The following is an 18,632-nucleotide window of genomic DNA, read 5'->3' on the forward strand; positions in this document are numbered from 1 at the left end:
TGGACAGCACCCATGCGTCCAGGTGAGCTATACAGGTGACAGAGGGGCAGTGTCATTATCCCAAAATTTCCATGTGTTTTTGGAGTGCTGGGCTTAAAAACCCCCTTGTGACCCTCACTAGCACAGTCACAGATGTCAGGATTCCTGGAGTTTGCACCATTTCTGGAGAGAACAGAATGGTGACATTACAAAAGACAAATTCATTTTTCTCTGCCTGGATAACCAAAACCAAAAATACCACATTCTGTTGTTGATTTTATTTCTGCTAATAAGTGCTTAAAACAAAACATTAAAAACCAAAAAAAATCTCTCACTTCAAGCCCTTCCCACATCCACCAGGAACAGAGTCAGACCTGAGTGACTATTCCTGGCTCAGGCTCACAGCAGGGACACTTTTAAGCTGCAGGAAACATTGTCCGTGACTAAGCTGGGTCTGGTTTCTGCTTCTCTTCCATCTGCACCCAGATCACTCCTGGGCTTTGCTCTGCACCCAATCACTCCCAAAGGGCAACTTCCAAGCCACAGTCAAGGTGGAGCTTTTTGGCAGGACCAAGTCTCTCCCTGCCAAACCTAAACAAGGACGGCGCCACCTCCCTCGGTCCGAGGGATGATCCGAGGGCAAACCTGGACCAGGAAGGGACTGAACAGACTCCCTTGTCTGAACCTTCCCCTTCCTTTCTCCCAGGACAGAGCAGGCACGTCTGCACCCTGCACTCCCACGCAGCTGGGCCACAAACCTTGGGGACAGTCCGTGCTGTCCCTGGCGCCGCAGGACCCCCGGCACGCCCCAGGGTTAACTGGGTTTCTTCCCGCCGGACATGCTCTGCTCAGGGGGCAGCACCGTCTCGATCTGGAACGACACAAACTGGCCCTTCTTCAGCTTCTTCAGGGAGCTGGCAGTGCTGCCCCCAAACACGTTGTCTTCCACCTTGAAGGCCAGAGAGGGCAGGCCCCGAGTTTTCCTTTTCACGCCCTTCCGCTCCCGCTTGCAGGCCGTGGTCATGTTGGAGATCACCTGTCAGGAGAACAGAGGGGTTGGGCTTCGAGGTGACACTCAGCAATCAGCTCAGCTCTGACACAGGCTCAGGGAATCCCAGGAAGGGACCTCTGGAGATCATCCAGGCCAACCCCATGCCCAGGCAGGGTCACCTGGAGCAGGTGACACAGGAACACATACAGGTGGGTTTGGAAAGTCTCCACAGAGGGAGAATCCACGGTCTTCCTGGGCAGTTCCAGTGCTCTGCCACACTTAATGGAGAGAAACTCTTCCTCTTGTTGAGGTGGAACTTCTTGTGGTTTAGTTTATGGCCATTCCTCTTCATCCTGTCACTGGGCACCATTGAGAAGAGCCTGGCACAATCATCTGACACCCCTCAGAGATATTTCTATGGGTTGATGAGATCCCCTCTCAAGTCTTCTCCAGACTGAGCAGGCCCAGCTCCCACGGTCTCGCCTCATAAGACAGGCTGAGTGTGAGTGAGAGCTGGCAGTGTCAAACCTGGATGCACCTGGGGCAAGGGAGGGACTCAGCAGGGACTTCCCAGCCTTGTTCTCACCACCAGAAACCAGCAGAGGACCTTGCAATGTGAAACTGCAATTCCACGGCCAGCCGTACTCAGAGCTGTCAGTGCTCCATCAGTAGAGGGCAGAAGGGGATCTAGGCTGGAGTGCCACAAAGCCCAGAGAAGTTTTATCACCTCCTGTTAATTACAACCCCGACCCCTGCTTGGATGCAGGAGAGCCAGTGATCCCAACAGCAGAGGCTCCCTCAGGGACAGGACAGAGCTCTCTCTGCCCCATGCCACAATGTGCAGCTCCATTTCACAAAAGGGGAGCTGAGCTAGTGAGCCTGAGCTGCCAAAAGAAACAGATCCTACATATCCAGCTCCCAGGCCCTCCTCCCTCCTGTCCCATATTCCTCCTGTTGTTCCCTGGCAAGAACAACCACAGTCCAGGTGAGATCAGAGAGAATCACCCAACCCTGACAGAGTGTGAGAAATGACTGAGCAAACAAAGCACTTGAGTCTCGTCTGTGATTTTTGGCATGCAGCTCACCAAGCACTTCAGGAGGACACCGAGGTCATTTTTCAAGTGAGGGAACCAAGCACTAGAGAGACAAAATGAGCTGCCCAAGGTCACCCAGCATGTCAGAGACAGTCAGGAGCTGCATGCTGACTTTGTTCCTGAAGCCCATCTCACTGGGCCACTGCTCCTCATGGCAGCGCAAACCTTCTGGAATTTTGGAGCAGGGCTACTTTAAACCTTTGTAGTTACACAGCATCTCCCTGAAGGCTTCTTGCCCCTGCCTAAGGAGGGACTCCCTTGGCTGATTTGGGATGCAGATTACCAGGCAGGGAGCTGGGCAGGCTGGGACACAGCTCTCATTACCCTGATGGGGCAAGTCAGTCCCTCGTATTTCATCACCCACCTCTGAGCAGCACCACCAGCAGCTCCCCTGTGGTGCTGGCCCAGAGGGTCCAGCTCTGCTCCCGCTGCCTTGGCACACACTGAGGTGCCACCTCTCCTCTCAGGCCAGGCTTGGACTTAGCTGCAAAATGATTTCAAGGCACCACAAAACTTACAATCTCCTTCACCACGTTCTGCTGCTCCTGCACCATGGCTGTGAACGGCGGGAGGCTGTCTGCCTTACCGGAGCCAGCCCCCTGCTCTTTGGAGTCCTTGACAAAATCCACCTGCAAGGCACAGATCTGAGTGTCACTCTGCACTACGGCAGTGACAGAGCTCCTGCAAGGCTCCCCTGGGCTGGCAGTTACCTCTGAGGACAGGCACACGTATCTGTTGAACATGAGGAAGAAGGGGCTGTACTTGGTGGCGGAATTGACCGAGGTGCGGAACTCGAAGAGGACGGGGTCCAGGTGTGCGTCCCACTCGCTGGGCTTCTCGTTCACCACGCTGCAGATGGAGGCCCTGAGCACCTCAGCACTGCGGTCACCAGGGCTTGGAGGGTCTGTGGGGTCTGTGGGTGTGAGGAGCTGTGAGATGTTCCAGCGCTCGCACAGGTGCCGGCTGACCTGGGACAACACAGAGATCACGGCGTGTCAGCCCCACAGCAGCCTCCAAGGCACTGTCCCCCCTGTGCCAGGACAGCACTGTCCCCCCTGTGCCAGCAGAGGTGCAGCAGAAAACGCTCCCCAGAAAAATCAGAGCCAGAGAAAATCTTTTGCAACAACAGCTCCCATGCTTGAAGCTCTCCACAGCAGTGGGAAGCTGGGTTAATCCCAGGGTAGGGCTGGAATTTCGTGCACCTTGTCTTTCCTTCTGAGCAGAGAGGACTTGCACCACTGATCCACAAACTTAAATCGCTGCCAAGGTGAAAGCAATGGCAAATCAGCTCCCACTCCCGACAGGGGCAGGGATACGGCAGCATCAGCACCTCACCCCACTACACAGCACATCACAACTCTGCCTTCAGGACCTGCTGCCTGCTGAAGGTCACATTGTCCAAAAAACTGGCTGAAGGTCACATTGCTTCCCCCTGAACCACCCCAAACGAGACCTACCTCCTCGCAGAAGTCCCAGCTCTGACTGGTGTAAATGTTCTTGGAGGCACCAAACCTGGGCAAGAAGAGGACACACAACTGGTTTTACTCCATCAGCTGAGGTGGAGCCCAAGGAGTTCCATTTTTATGGGTGCAAATGGGATAGGGAGGGGACAGGACCCTCCAGGGGAGCTGGGGCTAATGAGGCTGCCATGACCTCATGTCCCCAAGAGCAGAGAGAGGTCTGCTGGTCCCTCTGCTCCAAACCAGCCACGCCTGTTTGCTTTTGAATGATGAGGCAGCAGGAGAAATGAGAGCAGCTTCTTGCTCTAAATTCAAATCTCCACTGGCCCCACATTGTTTTCCACAAGGACAATGTCACATGGTGACACAAACACTTTCTAGGAGAAATCTGGGAATGGCTATAAAGATTCTGCAGAGAACTGGGACACAGCTCCCCTGGCCTCGGGCTACTCAGAGAAATGTTTCTGCCTCTTTCTTCTCAGCCTGTAACAGGAGGATAACAGGCTCTTCCCAAGGACTTTGTAAAGAGCAACTGAGAGCCACTGCATGGTCTCCCCTGTAGAAGGGAGAATTCCTGCTCTCATAGGAAAACATCCTGAGGACACCAGGTATTTTTGCAACACACCCCAGTGCTCCCCATTGCACTGCAGAGGTCCAATGTAACCAACAACAGAGGAGCCCACCTGTAAAAAACAGTAGCCAGGGCTTTAGCCACCGAGAAGGGATCTTTCTTCTGCAGAGGAGCAGCCTCCACCCACTTGGTGAAGTAGTCAGTCACAAGCAGGACGTGTGTGTTGCTCTGGCTTGTCTCAGGAAAAGGTCCTGCATAAACAGCCAACAAAAAAAAATCTATGTGATTGATGGGCAAAGTGAAAAACCCAGTCACTGCAGAAGTCACCACGACTCTCTCCTGCAATGTCATTCGGCCAGAATATTTTCAGTGACCTTGGTCAGCAAAAATACACCCATGGGAGCTTCAGTTCTGGGGAAGAAGGCCCACCCACAGCTCTCACCGTGTGTGCAGAGGGAGCTGAGCCAAGCCCAGGGATCAGGTTGCAGCCTGGGCGGCTGCTGTGGCTTCCTTGGCACCTCCTGAGAGGCAGCGGCAGCTTTCCCTCGGTGCCTGTGGCAGCAGGTCTGCCACGCTCCCGGCTGGAAGGGAGGAGCCCTGAGAGCCACTTGAGACACTCACTCACCATGGATGTCTAATCCCAGCACTTCCCAGGGGGATTCCACCCTGACGGGCTTGGCCTTCCGCGTCACGTTCTTGTTGTGCTCCGCGTTCTGGCACGTTTCACACATCTTGATCTGGAGAGGGAAAAGAGGGATCAAAGGACTTGGGAATGTGCTGATGGATCCTGTCAGACTCAGACTGCACACTGAGACACACAGCAGGGCTGAGCACTTTCCTTTCTCCCGATAAAATAATGAGGTGCAGGAAAAAAAGAGGGCAAAACACAATAGGCTGACGCATCTCACCTTTCACAAGGCTCACCTGACAGCTTTCTCTGACACAATAACCAATTTCTCAATGTGGCCTACAGCTAAGTTATTTCTCACCCTGTTTCCAGGCAAATTTTTATTGTATTTTGACCTCCTACTGCTGGTTAGAGAAATCCTCAGCCCTAGGATGCTGGAGGAGCTTGGACCACACAATGCAAGCACACTCCTTAAACCACAGTGCTGCAGAGTCCTGCTGCAGGGAACTGCCAACAATGAAACAGGCGAGGCAAAGCGGCTGAGCAGACACCAAGGTCCTCCTCTTGCCATAGTTTAGGGAATTGGGCAGCTCTGGAAAGAATCCAAACTGCCCAAAGCTAGACTCAGCAACTTGTCAGAAACGATCCCACATTGCCATGCTGACCAAAACTGCTCCGCACGAGGAGGCTCAGGGGAAGACATCCAGCCTACCCAGCTGCCTTGGGAGGTTCCAAGATCCACCTGCAGAATAACTCGGTGTGCGGCTTCCCAGCACATGCACAGGCAATGACATCATCCCTGCACCAAGGCTCCTGTGGCTGCTGCCTCGGGACTGCTGCCAGCACCGGTGTCACCGACACGGTCACTGCCTCCACTTACCCAGTCCACGACATCCTTCACGATGCCCAGCCAGTAGTACCGGCTCTGGATGCGGTGCACGGTCTTTTTCTGGCCCAGGTGGTTCCCGATTTCGGTGAAATGGCTTTCCAGGAAGACCTGACGCCTCCGCTCGGGATCCACGATCACTTCGCGCTTCTCCTCCTTCTTGGGTCCCACGTAGTAGAGGCAGCCGCCTGCGGATGCCAGAGGTTTGTCTGCAACAACGCCCTCCCACAGCTCGCCTCCAGAAAAGGGTCATTTTCCACACTGGGAAACCCAGCTGAGACACAGCTCCGGGGGCTGCGCTGCCTCGGGAACTCCCGCTGCCCCCGGAGAAGCTGCTAAACTGGAATCACGCCTACGCACGCCCACGGAGCTTTTCTGCACCCAGGACCGTGTGAAATCCTCCGCTACAACAAAGCCGCCGTGGTCCCCACGGGGCAGCCGGGGAGCGGCGGTGCCGGCCCGGGCTGACACGGCCCCCGGGCTGACACGGCCCCGCTCGGTGCCGCCGGGGCGGTGCCGGGGCACGGCGCTGCCCGGGAGCCGCATCCCCTCCCCACGCCGGGGCTCCGCCACATCCCCCCGCGTGTGCGGGACCGCCTTCCCCCCGCAGGATGCCGGCTGCCCCCGGGGCGAGCCGCGGCCCAGGGCAGCCCGACCCCGCCGCGCTGCCCCCGGTCCCCACCGTCCACGACGAACTTCTGGGCGTAGCGCTTGAGGTTCTTCCTCTTGATGGAGCAGAAGCTGGGCGGGAAGCAGCCCTCGGCCAGCAGCCGGTAGATGTCCTCGAACTTGCTGCCGTGGCCGCAGGGCTCGGCCGCCACCACCACCTCCCGCTCGGCCTCCGGCAGCGCCGCGTCCATGGCCGGGCCGGGCCGGGCCGGGCCGGGGCCGCGCTGCCCCCGCCGCCCGTGCGCGCCCCCGCCGCCCCTGCGCGCTCCCGCCGGCGGAGCTCAGGGACCGTCTGCAAAGAGCCCGCGGCGGCCGCTGCCGCTCCCAGCGGCCCCGGCCCGGCAGAGAGCCCTGCGGAGCAGCGGCCGCGCCGCGGTGGCGTCACGGAGGTGACAAAAACAACGAGCGTAAAACGGGGCAGAACGGGCGAGTCCCGCCGCTCTCCGCTTCGCCCCGGTTGGGAATTTGCCGACGCGCCCTCCCGCGGACGGAAGCGGAGCGCTCCGAGGGCAGGACCGAGCGGCGTCCCCCGGCAGGAAACATGTCGGCGGGCCGGCCGTTCCGCGGGTGCGCCTGCTTTTTCACCGACAACATCTTCGTGGGGCGGTTCGGGCTGCACGTGCGGTACCGGGACGGGCCGCAGCTCCGCCGGGACCACGGCCGGGTAGCGCGGGGCCGGGCGGGGCCGGGCGGGGCCGTGCCGTGCCCGCGGCCGCGGCGCTGACGGGCCCGTGTGTTGCAGGCGCTGCGGGAGCGCGGCTGCCGCAGCGAGGAGCAGCTCCGGGAGGTGCTGAGGGAGGTGAGCGGGGCAGCCCCCACGGCCACCGGCTGGGCTGGGCTCGGAGGGACAGAAAACTCATCCCGGCCATGGCAGGGACACCGCCCGCTGCCCCAGGCTGCTCCAAGCCCCGGTGTCCTGCCAGGGATCCAGGGGCAGCCCGGGTGCTCTGGGCCTCACCTCCCTCACAGGGAGGAATTTTCCCCCTAAATGCCATCTCCCCCTGCCCGCTGTCAGTGCGAAGCCGTTCCCTGTGTCCTGTCGCTCCAGCCCTTGGGAATTGTCTCTCTCCCATCGTTTTTTGTCGGCCCCTGCGAGGCCACACGGAGGTCACCCCAAAGCTTCTCCTGCCCAGCAGGACACCCCCAGCTCTGCCAGCAGCGCTGCTCCATCCCTCTGCCCATCCCTCTGCCCATCCCTCTGCCTCGGGGCTCTCTGCAGCAGCCCCCGGTCCCGCGGATCCCCTCGGCACACGCCGGGGGTCGGTCCCCCGATCCCTGAGGGACGCGTCCCGACCCAGTCCCGAGGGAAGAACTCCCGAGGAGTTTATTCAGACAACACCCGGCAATTAAATCCTGTCATTCAACACCTCCCAGCGGCCGCAGAGCCGCTCCCTCCTTGGATTTACTCCGCTGGCTCCCAGTGCCCTGGTTTGTCTTTCCCCGTCCCTTCTTGTGCCAATCATTTGTAAAGGCAGCCCCGAGATGGAATCCTGCAGAAATTCACCCTTTCTCACGGAATCTCTGCTTCTTTCCAAGCCAGGGACAGGGATCAGTCACTCACCAGCTCCGATGTTACCTGACACTAAGGGGACAGACAGGTTCTTTTGGGAATTCTTGGCAGAATTATGGTGGCTGTAAATCATGCTGCTAATTAAAGCTTTATTAACTGGGCATTATGATTCATACAGCAGAGAATTTATGAGTAGAACAGCATAGGATTTCCCCAGGCAGAATCAATGGAGCACAACGAGCAATGTAATACAGAATTTATAAAACAAGATCCTAACTTTGGCTGTAATTTATAATCACCTCGGTCCTAAGCACTTTTAAATCACCTGGGCTCTCTGCAGATCTGCTCAGATCTGCATACAAGGTTTGCTGTGTCAACATAAACATCAGAAAGGAGACTTAATTACATAAACAAATATAATTTTAATAATAATAATAATGAGTGACCCAGTGCTGGCAGGAAGCAGGTGACAGTGGCTATCCCTGGCTAGGGGAGGGCACGGCTCTCCCTGTCCAGCAGCAATTCCAGACCAAATTTCCCACTTAGAACTTGATATTGGTTTTTTAGTCAGTGCTGGGTTACAGATCCCTGCCCAGGGACCTTGGGGCTGGGAGGGAGGGGAAGAGGAAGGAAGCTGAGAAATCCGTTTGATTTGTCTGCTTGGTCCCCAAGACCTTCAGGGCCTGACACTGAGGGAAAGGGAATGAACACAGGAGCTGCTTGGTCCCAGGGAATGGCTGCTGCTCACTCACCCCTCAGTGAGGACTGCTACAAATGAATCTCAGGAGGGGGAAATAAACTTGAGGAGCTGCTGGATCAGCTGTTTGCTCTGAAAGGGCAGCTTAGCCTGTCTCCACCACACTTAGCAGTAATCCCTTCATGACAAGACCTGTCTCACTCCCACCAGGTGTCTTTATTTTGGACAATACCTCTATTGTCAGAACAAAAACCAGATTCAGATGGTGTCAGAATGCCTGAAAGGGCTGAGATCTCCCAGCTCCTCTTGACACTTCCACAGAAAAGTCCTCAGTCACTTTTTAAGCCAGGTGGAAAGGGAACATCAACTCCTCTCAGGCATTTGGCTTTCCAGATATTTGCTGGACTTGTCTTGACCACGGAAAAACAAAGCAAACACTGTCTCCCAGAGGTGTCCCCAAACAAAAATAACTGCTTTAAAGCAATGAGCAGATTCCTGGAGCTGTTTTACTCAGCCCTGCTGATTTCTGACAGTGTGCTCTGTTGTTTACCTGCAGGTTGAGGCAGAGGTGCAGAGAAGGAAACAGTTAACCCATCAGTCAGTGGAACGCAGAGCAATCATCTCCAAGTGCTACAAACCGAAACACCCAGAGGTGTACACTCTGCAGGTACACAGAAGGTTTGGAATCTCTTTTGCACACAGAAAAAAAATCACCTGAGATTTTTATTTTGTCAGTTTATTTTCCCCTCTCCTTGGGATTGCACAGTGCTGAAGCTGCAACTGAATTAAAACACAGGTGTAGCATGTGAAAACTGGATTTAAAACTTTAAAAACACAACAGCACAGTGTGCTCTCCAGGCAGGATTCCTGGTGTTCCAGCCAGGAAAGGCTCTTTCCTGCCGTGTTTGTGATAAATCTGACCAGTTACTCCTAAAAAAACCCATGAACTAAAGCAAGCAGCAACTCCCCTGTCCCACCAGGTAAAGCACCAGTGCATTCTGCATTTCCTGCCGTGGAATTACCCAGTGTGACTCAGCCTTGCTCCCTAGAGACTGGGTATTTCCCTGGGAGTCCATTTCCCTCGCGGGCTGTGCAGGCTGATTGTGTTTCTGTGTGCTTTTCCCATCCCTCCCTTGACACCAGGATTCCTTCCTGGCCCCAGAGTTTCTGGAAATCGAGAGGTTCTGCACATCTCCAGCTGCTGATCTCCAAGGCCTCCTGAGCTACCTCGAGTCCTTCTCAGGTAAAGAAAACAGCACCTCATGCACACAGATCTCCCTGGTGACAGCTGTTCCCAAGGCCTGTGGAACAGCTCTGCTGTGACACCAGCTGAGGCACTCAGGATGTTACTCCTGCCTCAGGAGGGTCTCTGGAGAGGCAGCAGTTCTGCTCTGGATCAGAGGCTGTTTTCTGCTTTCCCACCCCAGCCTGCTGATGTCTCACCAGAGGCTCCAGCTGCAGCAGGGTTGGGATTTTGGCTGTACCACACCTCGCCAGGGAGCCTGCTAAGGGAGCACTGGGAGCTTGGTTTTCCCTCCCTGGGTGCCTTCCCATTGCAGACACTTCCTGTGGGTTAGTCTGGGCTGAAACGGCTTCAGTCTAGTTTCAGTCTCTGAAAGAGAGAGCTGGGCTTTCAGCTTCCCTGGAGGCAGCTGTGGAGCTCCCTGCCTGCCAGAAAAGCTGCCAAGATGCAGAGGGGAAGAGGCAGAGCTGCCTCCTTTCCTCAAGGCAAAGGACAGCAATGTGTGTGTGCAGAGCTCCTGGATTTATCCCTGGATTTATCCAGGGCACCACTTCCAGACACAGCCTTCTGCTCTGGCAATGGGGGACCAGCATGAGAAACAACAAATACAGCCCAGGGCTGATCCAGGAAATGGTCCCAGCACAGAGTGGAGCCTGTGGGAGCTGTGCTCTCACTGCCACCAGCACAGTGCACTGGACAGGCAGGCAGGAGCACTGGGAATCTCCCCAGCAAACCCTGTCCCCCCTGTCCCCACAGATAAGAGGATCTATCGACTCCCAGTGTTCACAGAGCAGTTCTGCCAGGCCCTGGTGGATGAGCTGGAGAACTTTGAGCAGTCGGATATGCCCAAGGGCAGGCCCAACACCATGAACAACTACGGGGTAAGACTCATCCTTGTGCTTCCTTAGGGGCAGCGTTCACCGTGCTCACCTCCTCACTTCCCTCCAGTCCAAGGGGGCTCTCATTTCACACTTGAGTTCACAGAGCTGAGGGAGTGTTACAGGGACAGAAGAACTTGGGAATGCAGGGGAAGGGGAGGGAGTTGATAGCTCAGAGCAAAGAGCACCTTCTCCTCCAAATTTAAATCAGAGACAGGTCTTAAAGAGCACTCACCTTTTGATCTTATTACTCTGTGTTTTCCCCCATCCCTCTCCACCGTGATCCTCCTTCCTTTTCCTGGAGCTGGAGCCTTTGCTCCAAAGTGACCTGAGCCAGCAGCAGGGCTGGAGGAGGACAGAGCAGACGAGGCTGCTGAGCTGCTCCCCGCTGCTGTCCTCGGCACAGGTTTTGCTGAACGAGCTGGGCATGGACGAGCCTTTCCTGACGCCGCTGCGGGAGCGGCTCCTGCCCATCACGGCCCTGCTGTACCCGGAGCTGGGCGGGGCCTGCCTGGACAGCCACAAAGCTTTCGTGGTCAAGTACTCCCTGCACGAGGACCTGGACCTGAGCTCTCACTACGACAACGCTGAAGTCACCTTGAACGTTTCCCTGGGAAAAGAATTCACAGAAGGAAACTTGTACTTTGGGGATTTCAACCAGGTACTGAGCATGTCCCACTCACCTCTCCCTCCTCACCCCTCAGCTTCAAGGCATCCACTGTGCTCTGCAAAGCAGTTCTTCACTTCTGGCAGTCAAACCTGCTCTGTCCCTTCCCCATTTGTTTCATGGCTTGGTTATACAGGAGCCTCTTTTGCTGCAATATTCCCATATCCAATACCTGTATTCACTATCTTAAAGAGAGGACAGATGCAGCTTCACAGTAGAAACTGGAGTGAAACAAACCATCCCCTTTCTGCATCTGAAACTGTGAGCAGGGTGGTGCTGAGGGAGAGATTTATTTCAGATGTGACTTCAACCTAAATCTCCAGCGCCTGTTTTTAGGGCAAGAGAGGGGCAGAAGCTCCCATGCAGCAGTGAAACATGGGCTTTTTTCTTGAATCTCTCTAAATTCCCTCTGACCTTGGCACTGGGGATGAGGGTTTGCGCTGTGGGGTAAGAGGTGACAAATTTAAACTATCTGAGGGATTCAGTGGTGTGACAGCAAATCCCCCTGCCTTTGTTCCAGGATCCCAGCCCCGTGCCCAAGTACATCGAGGTGGAGCACGTGGTGGGCCGGGGGCTGCTGCACCGGGGGGGACAGATCCACGGGGCCCTGCCCATCGGCTCGGGGGAGCGCTGGAACCTCATCGTGTGGATGAGATCCTCGGCAGTGCGGAACCAGCTGTGCCCCATGTGCCACAGGAAACCCCAGCTGGTGGAGGCTGAGGGCTTCGGGGACGGCTTCACGGAGCCCCAAGCGCAGGAGGAGCTGCCCCAGCCCGTCAGTGTCTGTGCCCTGGGGTAGCAGGGGGGGATTTCCCCCTGCTGAGCTGCCCAGAGCTCCTTTCTGACCTCCCAGGCTGCACGGCTCCTGCAAGGAGCAGCTCTGCAAAGCCAGCCCTGCCAGGATTCCAGCTGGAAGAGCTGGAACTCAGCTCCTGAGGGCTCAGGCTGGGGCTGGAGGACTCTGTAAGGCACAGAAACCCCAACTCTGACCCTCTGCAGGAGCTCTGTCGGTATTTCCATGTGCACAAGGAAAACAGCCAAAGCGCCTTGGCCTCTCTGCCAACAGCAGCACCCCAGGTCCCACTGGAAACGGGGAAGGATGGTACAATAAACCATTTCTCTGCGTTCTTAGGGCCTCCTGTCCTCTGCCAGGGGAGGGGAAGAGCTTTGTGTTACTGAGTGGCCAGGAAGGATCTGCTCAGGAATGAGATCCAGGTGATTCATAGTGAGCTGCTGGGAATTACCATCACTGGATGTTTGTCTAACCCAGGCTCAGAAAAATCCACCAGGAGCAATGCTAATCCCCCAGGGTGGCTGAGAGATCTCCCAAGGCTTCTTGGGAGCAGAAACTTCCCTTTCAAAGGTTTTGTGAACCTTATTAAGCAGAGCCAGAGCTCTGGGAGCCACCTGCAGCACAGCAGAACTTCCCAGAGGAGGACAAGATTTACATTTAACTCCCTTTGCTTAAGTTACATGAGCAAGTGAAAATATAAAATAACTCTGCCAGCCTGGATGCAGCAGCAGACAAGGCCTGGGGCTTCTTAGTTTGGCACCAAGATCCCCCAGGATCCTATGGATTAGAAGGGTCCAGTGCTTTCCCCTCCTTCCTTCCAGCATGTGACTCTTCCACCTACTAAACAAACTAAAGAAGCCAAACAGCTTCTGATTTCTCCGTGGAAAATTAACCCAATGTATTCCATAAATTACCTCAATGTATTCGATAGATGCAGCTGAGTTCATGAGGGGTTTTCCATGGATGTGCTCAGTGCAGTAATTAGCGCACAAGGGCAGTCACATCGGTAACTGTGCAAAGCTGAACGTGAGCTCGCACAAAAGGTGTTTATTGGATTTTGGCCGGGGCTGCCATTAGCACAGGGCGCTGATGAGCTGCTCGTTAGCAAAGCTCAGTGAAATTACACCGGGGGAAGGAAACCGGCGCTTGTATCTGAGCGAGGAGTCGCTACCAAAAACGCGGCCTCGAAGCCTTTACCTTGTTCACTGGCGCTCCCAAATCTGCTCGAATCCACCCCAAAAATTGAGCTGCGGCCCGGGCGAGGCGGCCCCCGGAACCAAAGATCGCGGCCCGGCTGCCGCCCGGCCCCGCGCGCGGCGGACGGGGGCGGGAGACGGCCAGCGCGGCCCCGGCGGCGGGAGCCCCGCTCGGGGCGGCGGGACCCGGCCCGGTGAGTCCCCGCTCCCTCCCGCTCCCCGTACCTGCGGCGGGCCCGGGCCGAGCCGCCTGAGAACACCGGAGAAGGGCGGGCCGGGGGGCGCAGGCCCGAGTACTGCGGCGGGCCCGGGCCGGGGGGGGCGCATAAAGAGCTGCGCTCTTAAAGGGGCCGCGCCCGGAGCCGCGCGAGCAGAGCGCGCCCGCGGAGCTCTTAAAGGGACAGAGCACCTCGTGCCGAGCTCTTAAAGGGACAGAGCGCCCGTGCCGAGCTCTTAAAGGGACAGAGCACCTCGTGCCGAGCTCTTAAAGGGACAGCGCACCTCGTGCCGAGCTCTTAAAGGGCCAGCGCACCGTGCGTGCCGCGGGCTCCCCGTGCCGGGACAGCCCCGGCAGCCCCAGGGCCCGGCCTGGGCAGCGCTGGCCGGGCAGGAGGAGTCCCGGCCTGGGGCACAGCCAGCCTGGGATGCTGCTGGGGCAGATTTGGGATTGTCACTGGGATGCCGCTGTCTGAGCCCAGCTCCAGGTCATCGATCCTGCTGCTGGGGGTGTACTACAACGGGTTTTTCCTGCTGCCACAGCCAGAACAGAGAGATCCAAGCCCTTAACGCTGTCCCCAGCAAGGCCTTGGTGCCAGGGGCAGCTGCTGGGTGTGTGAGCATGGAGGACTCATGCTCTCATCCTTCGCTGTAATGGTTGTGATTGGTTCTGGGGTTTGTTTTCTGATTGAAATTTCCCTATGGAAATCAATCAAAGGTCTGATTTGCTTGGGAGCAAATCCAAATTGCTGCCTGGGAATGTTGAGGTGGTAAACAAGCAATTCATTAAATGTGGAGGTTGGAAGGTGGCTGTGAGAAAGCGTTTCCCAGCTCCTGCTCTGCCCGCGGTGCCAGTTTGTTTTTTAAATTAATGAGAGCATGGCTCACACTGGCCTGGGGCCGCCAGCATCCCTGGGGCTGATGGACAGAGGTAACAGCTCAGTGCATCATCTGTTTTCTAAGAGTGAATTGGAATATTAAAAATTCATTCTTCCCCTTGGCTTGTGCCTGCTCGCAGCATTGTAAGTACCGGGGCGATTGACTCGGGGAGGAAGTTTTGTTCTGCTGGCCGTGGCTGCGGTGTCCATCTCCCCCTGCCTGTGCCTGTCCCTGCTGCAGCTTCTCCTGCTGGCTGTGACCCCCCCTCTGCAGTGGGGACAGCAGGAGCGCAGGGAAAACCTGCTGGAAGGTGGAAAACCCGCCTGGGGACAGCTGTGTGGGGCAGCTGAGGGCTGTCCCTGTGGCAGCTCCCTGCCCAGGGCTCCCTGCTGGGGGCTGGATGGGCAGAGCGGGTGTGAGCAGGGAGGGAGGTTAACAGGAGCAGGATTACCAGAGCTTTGGCTCAGTGGAGTGAAGGATTTTGGGGCTGCTGGGCAGGGCTGGTCCCCTGATGTGACCCCTTCCCCCAGGAGCTGCCATGGCCCACAGCCGCTCTCGGAAGCGGTCGCGGAGCAGGAGCAAGAGCGGTTCTCGGAGCAGGCAGGAGAGGAAGGAGAAGAAACGGAGGAAGAGCAGCAAGGACTCGCAGCAGGGCAGCAGCTCTCCGGTGAGGAAGAGGATCTCTGGCTCTCACGGACACACCTCGAGCTCGGCAGCAGCCAGGGAAGGTGAGGAAGGCCCCTGAGCCTGTGCTTACACCACATTTCCCTGGGGCAGGTGCACAGGGAGGGCCCGGGGGGAGAAGAGGGTCCCTGGTTCTCGTTGGTGTCTGTCACCTCATCCTGCACTTTGTGCCCACTTTGGTCTCGTTCCCACAAGTGCAGAGCCCTCAGCCCTGCCATGAGCTGAGCTGGCTGGGACACAGAGCATCCTGGGCTGAATGTGGGCACAGAGGGGAATTCCAGGCTGGGAGGGAGATAAACCAACATCTCTGCTGGTGCAGGGCCAGGGCTGCTCCACTCACCCTCTTCTTGTGTGTTGCAGAAAAGAAAAAGGAAGGAAAGGACAAGAAGAAGAGGAAGGCCAGTACCTCTTCCTTTGGGACATCTTCGTCCACCAGCTCTTCCTCATCTTCCTCTTCTTCCAGCTCTTCTTCTGATGACTCCAGTGACAGCGACTCCAAAGTGAAGAAGAGTCAAGACAGCAAAAAAAAGCAAGTGAAACAGAAAGATAAAAAGAAGAGGAAGAAGAAGAAGAAAAAAATTAAGAAGAAATCAAAAAAGAAGGCAAAGGAAAGGGCTAAAGAGGAGAAAGCCAAGGGAGAGGAGGTGCCCGGCCCCTCGCTGGAGCAGTGGCAGAAGGAATCAGTGGTGGACTCTGGGCCAGGTAACAAAGCTCTTTCCCTCCTGCTGGAGCCTGTGCACACAGGAGTTGTGCTGCTCCCTTTCCATGAGGGGTGTTGAGGGAGGCAGGGCTGGGTACAGGGAGGAGCCCCTGGCTCCCCTCCCTTTGCCCACCTTTGAGCCACACTCAGAGACTGGTTTGTAAAGTGTTAGGATGTGGTTTATAGATGTGAGTGGGGAACAAAGAGGCCAAATGGAAGGACACAGCAGTAAATCCTGGCAAAGCTGGTCCTGGCTTTGGGATGTGAACGTCCCTTTCTTTGCGAGGTTTGTCACCACACCCCGAGCACTGCCGGGAATCAGTGTGGGATGTTGTCTGTGGGCTGAAGCTCTGGTGCTGTGCCCCTCTCCTGACTGAGCCCTGCACTCCAGTTCTGACAGATGAACAGAAATCCCGGATCCAGGCCATGAAGCCAATGACCAAGGAGGAGTGGGACGCGAGGCAGAGCGTCATAAGGAGAGTGGTGGATCCCGAAACGGGGAGAACCAGGTATGACCCTGGGGAAAAGGGAGATGGCTTCTCCATTCCCATCCGTGCTGAGTGGGCTGCAGGCCTGCAGGACGCCTGTCCATGGTGCTGCAGCACCACAGCTGAACCCAGGCTTCCTTCAGCAGCAAAGGCCTGAGCCAGCCCCTCACAGGTCCTGGTGTGACTTACCCAGAAAGTGACACAATGACACCAAATCATTGAATTGTGCTGGGGCTCCACACCAGGGACACTGGGCTGTGTCCCAGTATCCCACTGTTGCATCCAGTTACCTTTCAGCTCCAAAGCCCTGGGCCCTGGTTAACACCAGGTGGGAATGAGGAGCTTGTGCCCTGTGGGTTACAGACAGCGATCAAACCCAAGTTCATTTAGCTGCCAAACAGAAATGACCCAGTTTTTAATAAACTGCATCTTCTCAGCAAGCAGAAAACGTCATGCTGAAGAGAATTGGGTATGACAAGTCCAGTCTTAAAATAGAAGGCAGCCTGCAGGGCTCAGGGAGGTGTGGAACAAAGGTCGGTTCCCTGTAAGGCACGTAATGAAGACAATTAAATTTCTGTTCATGTCTGGAGGTGTGAGCCACCTCCAGCACTGCATGGAATTTGCTCAGCAAGATATTCTCTGGCCTGGCTGCATTTCAGGCCCAAACTGGCTCCTGTTCCTGAATGGCTTTGCACTTTCCTGGGGCAGCCAGGACCACACCTGAATTCTATGAAAAAAAAAAAAAAAAGAAGAGGTTTTACATGAGTTGAGGCACTGTGGATTGTACAGTGACAGGGATGCTTTTATTAGGAGTGTTTTGCTGTGCCAGTGTGACTGACTGCACACAGCAGGCAGTGCCCACAGCCTGGGGCAGAGCCAGCTGGCCCTCAGTTCTCAGGGGAACACTCCTGTCCTTGCTGCAGTGTGGTGACATTAATCCCACGGGAGCAATGGCAAAGCCTGCTGTGCTGCTACAAAAAAAGCTTGATACAAAAACAAAGTCACAAAATGACAATGTCAGGGGTGGGTCAGCACTGGCCTTGCCTGGAGGTGCATCAGCCCAGCAGCTGCTCCTGGGGCTGGGGCGCAGCAGGTGCCCTCGGGGTGGGGGTCAGCACCTTTGCAGCTGCAGGAACTTGCCAGCACCCTCACTGGCTCCTGTGCTTGTCTTGCAGGCTCATTAAGGGGGACGGGGAAGTCCTGGAAGAAATCGTCAGCAAGGAGAGGCACAAGGAGATTAACAAGGTAGTGGGAACTGGCATGAGCTGCACGGGGTGGCTGGGCACAGCCAGGGAGCTGCTGCACCCATAGGGGCTGTGCTTCCACCCTGGGGACAAGCTGAGCCCTGGCAGCACTGCCAGGGCCCCCGGGGTGGTGCTTGTGGTCCTGCAGCCCTGGGCAGGGAGTGCTGTGTGTCCCTTGCAGCAAGCCACGCGTGGGGATGGGCTGGCATTCCAGGTGAGGACGGGGATGCTGCAGTGAGGGCTGCAGCCAGCCCAGGAGCCCGTCCTGCTGCCCCTGCCAGCCCGGGGGAGCCTCTGCCTCTGGACCATGCAGACAGCACCGTGTCAAGATGTTCCCCAGGGGCCCTTTCCAGCTGCTCTGTAAGTTACTGACTGGGAAGGAGAGTGACTTTAGTGGCTCATCTCCCAGTAAACAGCTTCTCCCCTCCCTGTCCCAGCTCAGGCCAGTGTGGCTGTAATGTACCTGAGCCATTTGCCCCAATGCTCCTCTGGATACTGGAGGAGCTCAGCAGCACCCAGGGGACAGGCTCAAGGGTGCTGAGCACCTCAGGGTGCTCTGGGCTTTGGGGGGTAGGAGCCAACGCTGTGGCCAGGACAGGGTGTACCAAGGCCACGAACACGCAGCTGGCTGCCACTTCTGTCCTTCAGGGGCTGCCCATGGCCCTTTCCCTGCTGGATCTGGCTCACAGGCCTCTTGCACTCACTGGCCCTGCCCAGAGAGGAGTGGCTGTGGCTCTGCTCAGGCTGCAGCTCCTCTGCACCCCTGAGTGCCACCCTCTACTGTGCCCCGGGGCTTCTCCAGCCTTTCTGCAGCTTCACCTCCTCGGGTAGGGGAGCACTGACCTGGCACACGGCACTGGCATCTGTGCAGGTGTGCTTTGTGGAGAGGTGGCTTTGCCTTGCTCTCTGCTCCTGCATGCAACTCGTGTCCCTTCCCCACAGCGCAGCGCTGGGGCTCTGGGCTTCTCAGGGCCCAGGGCTGCCGTGAAGCAAACACAGCAGCCTTTTCCCTTGCTGGAAAGTCCATAAATCTATAAACTGTAAAAAAGAAAAGGAGAAATGGGTTAAACAAATGGGTCCTGCAGGACTGATCTCCACAGAGGGTTTCCTCATTCTGTTCATGGCTGTAACTCCATTAAACTGGCACCTGCTCACATTT

At 56.6% G+C, this 18,632-nt stretch overlaps 2 protein-coding genes across 5 annotated transcripts; both read left to right on the forward strand.

Annotated features, from left to right (window-relative positions):
• The first annotated feature begins 6,795 nt into the window (after positions 1-6,795).
• OGFOD2 (2-oxoglutarate and iron dependent oxygenase domain containing 2) lies at positions 6,796-12,401 on the forward strand. Of its 3 annotated transcripts, XM_072935987.1 has the most exons (7): positions 6,796-6,942; positions 7,021-7,077; positions 9,042-9,152; positions 9,629-9,728; positions 10,485-10,609; positions 11,013-11,267; positions 11,794-12,401. In XM_072935987.1, exons 1-7 carry the CDS (start codon positions 6,820-6,822, stop codon positions 12,070-12,072), a joined length of 1,050 nt encoding a protein of 349 aa, XP_072792088.1. In that variant the 5' UTR covers positions 6,796-6,819; the 3' UTR covers positions 12,073-12,401. The 3 variants fall into 3 exon arrangements, with proteins under 3 accessions (XP_072792088.1, XP_030141822.4, XP_041575408.2); XM_030285962.4 differs by lacking the exons at positions 6,796-6,942; positions 7,021-7,077 and adding an exon at positions 9,344-9,465; XM_041719474.2 differs by lacking the exons at positions 6,796-6,942; positions 7,021-7,077 and having other exon boundaries at positions 9,648-9,728.
• A 697-nt stretch (positions 12,402-13,098) lies between these two features.
• Positions 13,099-18,629, forward strand: ARL6IP4 (ARF like GTPase 6 interacting protein 4). 2 transcript variants are annotated; one of them, XM_030285957.4, is made up of 6 exons: positions 13,099-13,456; positions 14,888-15,085; positions 15,402-15,743; positions 16,133-16,250; positions 17,405-17,474; positions 17,655-18,629. In XM_030285957.4, the coding sequence occupies exons 1-6, from the start codon at positions 13,156-13,158 to the stop codon at positions 17,709-17,711; spliced, it is 1,086 nt and encodes a 361-aa protein (XP_030141817.4). In that variant the 5' UTR covers positions 13,099-13,155; the 3' UTR covers positions 17,712-18,629. The 2 variants fall into 2 exon arrangements, with proteins under 2 accessions (XP_030141817.4, XP_030141818.4); XM_030285958.4 differs by lacking the exon at positions 13,099-13,456 and adding an exon at positions 13,872-14,090.
• The last annotated feature ends 3 nt before the right edge of the window (positions 18,630-18,632 follow it).

The sequence above is a fragment of the Taeniopygia guttata genome, chromosome 15 (genome assembly GCF_048771995.1).
Source record: "Taeniopygia guttata chromosome 15, bTaeGut7.mat, whole genome shotgun sequence".
In the NCBI taxonomy this organism is placed as follows: Eukaryota; Metazoa; Chordata; class Aves; order Passeriformes; family Estrildidae; genus Taeniopygia; species Taeniopygia guttata.

What these genes read in the sequence shown, in the direction of transcription:
- OGFOD2 (XM_072935987.1), top strand. Translation starts at nt 6,820, where the DNA reads ATGTCGGCGGGCCGGCCGTTCCGCGGGTGCGCCTGCTTTTTCACCGAC. An exon ending in TCCGCCGGGACCACGGCCGG is followed by an intron (nt 6,943 to 7,020) that starts GTAGCGCGGGGC and finishes CGTGTGTTGCAG; the next exon opens with GCGCTGCGGGAGCGCGGCTG. An exon ending in ACACCATGAACAACTACGGG is followed by an intron (nt 10,610 to 11,012) that starts GTAAGACTCATC and finishes TCCTCGGCACAG; the next exon opens with GTTTTGCTGAACGAGCTGGG.
- ARL6IP4 (XM_030285957.4), top strand. Translation starts at nt 13,156, where the DNA reads ATGAGCTGCTCGTTAGCAAAGCTCAGTGAAATTACACCGGGGGAAGGA. An exon ending in GGGCGGCGGGACCCGGCCCG is followed by an intron (nt 13,457 to 14,887) that starts GTGAGTCCCCGC and finishes CCCTTCCCCCAG; the next exon opens with GAGCTGCCATGGCCCACAGC. An exon ending in GGCACAAGGAGATTAACAAG is followed by an intron (nt 17,475 to 17,654) that starts GTAGTGGGAACT and finishes TGTCCCTTGCAG; the next exon opens with CAAGCCACGCGTGGGGATGG.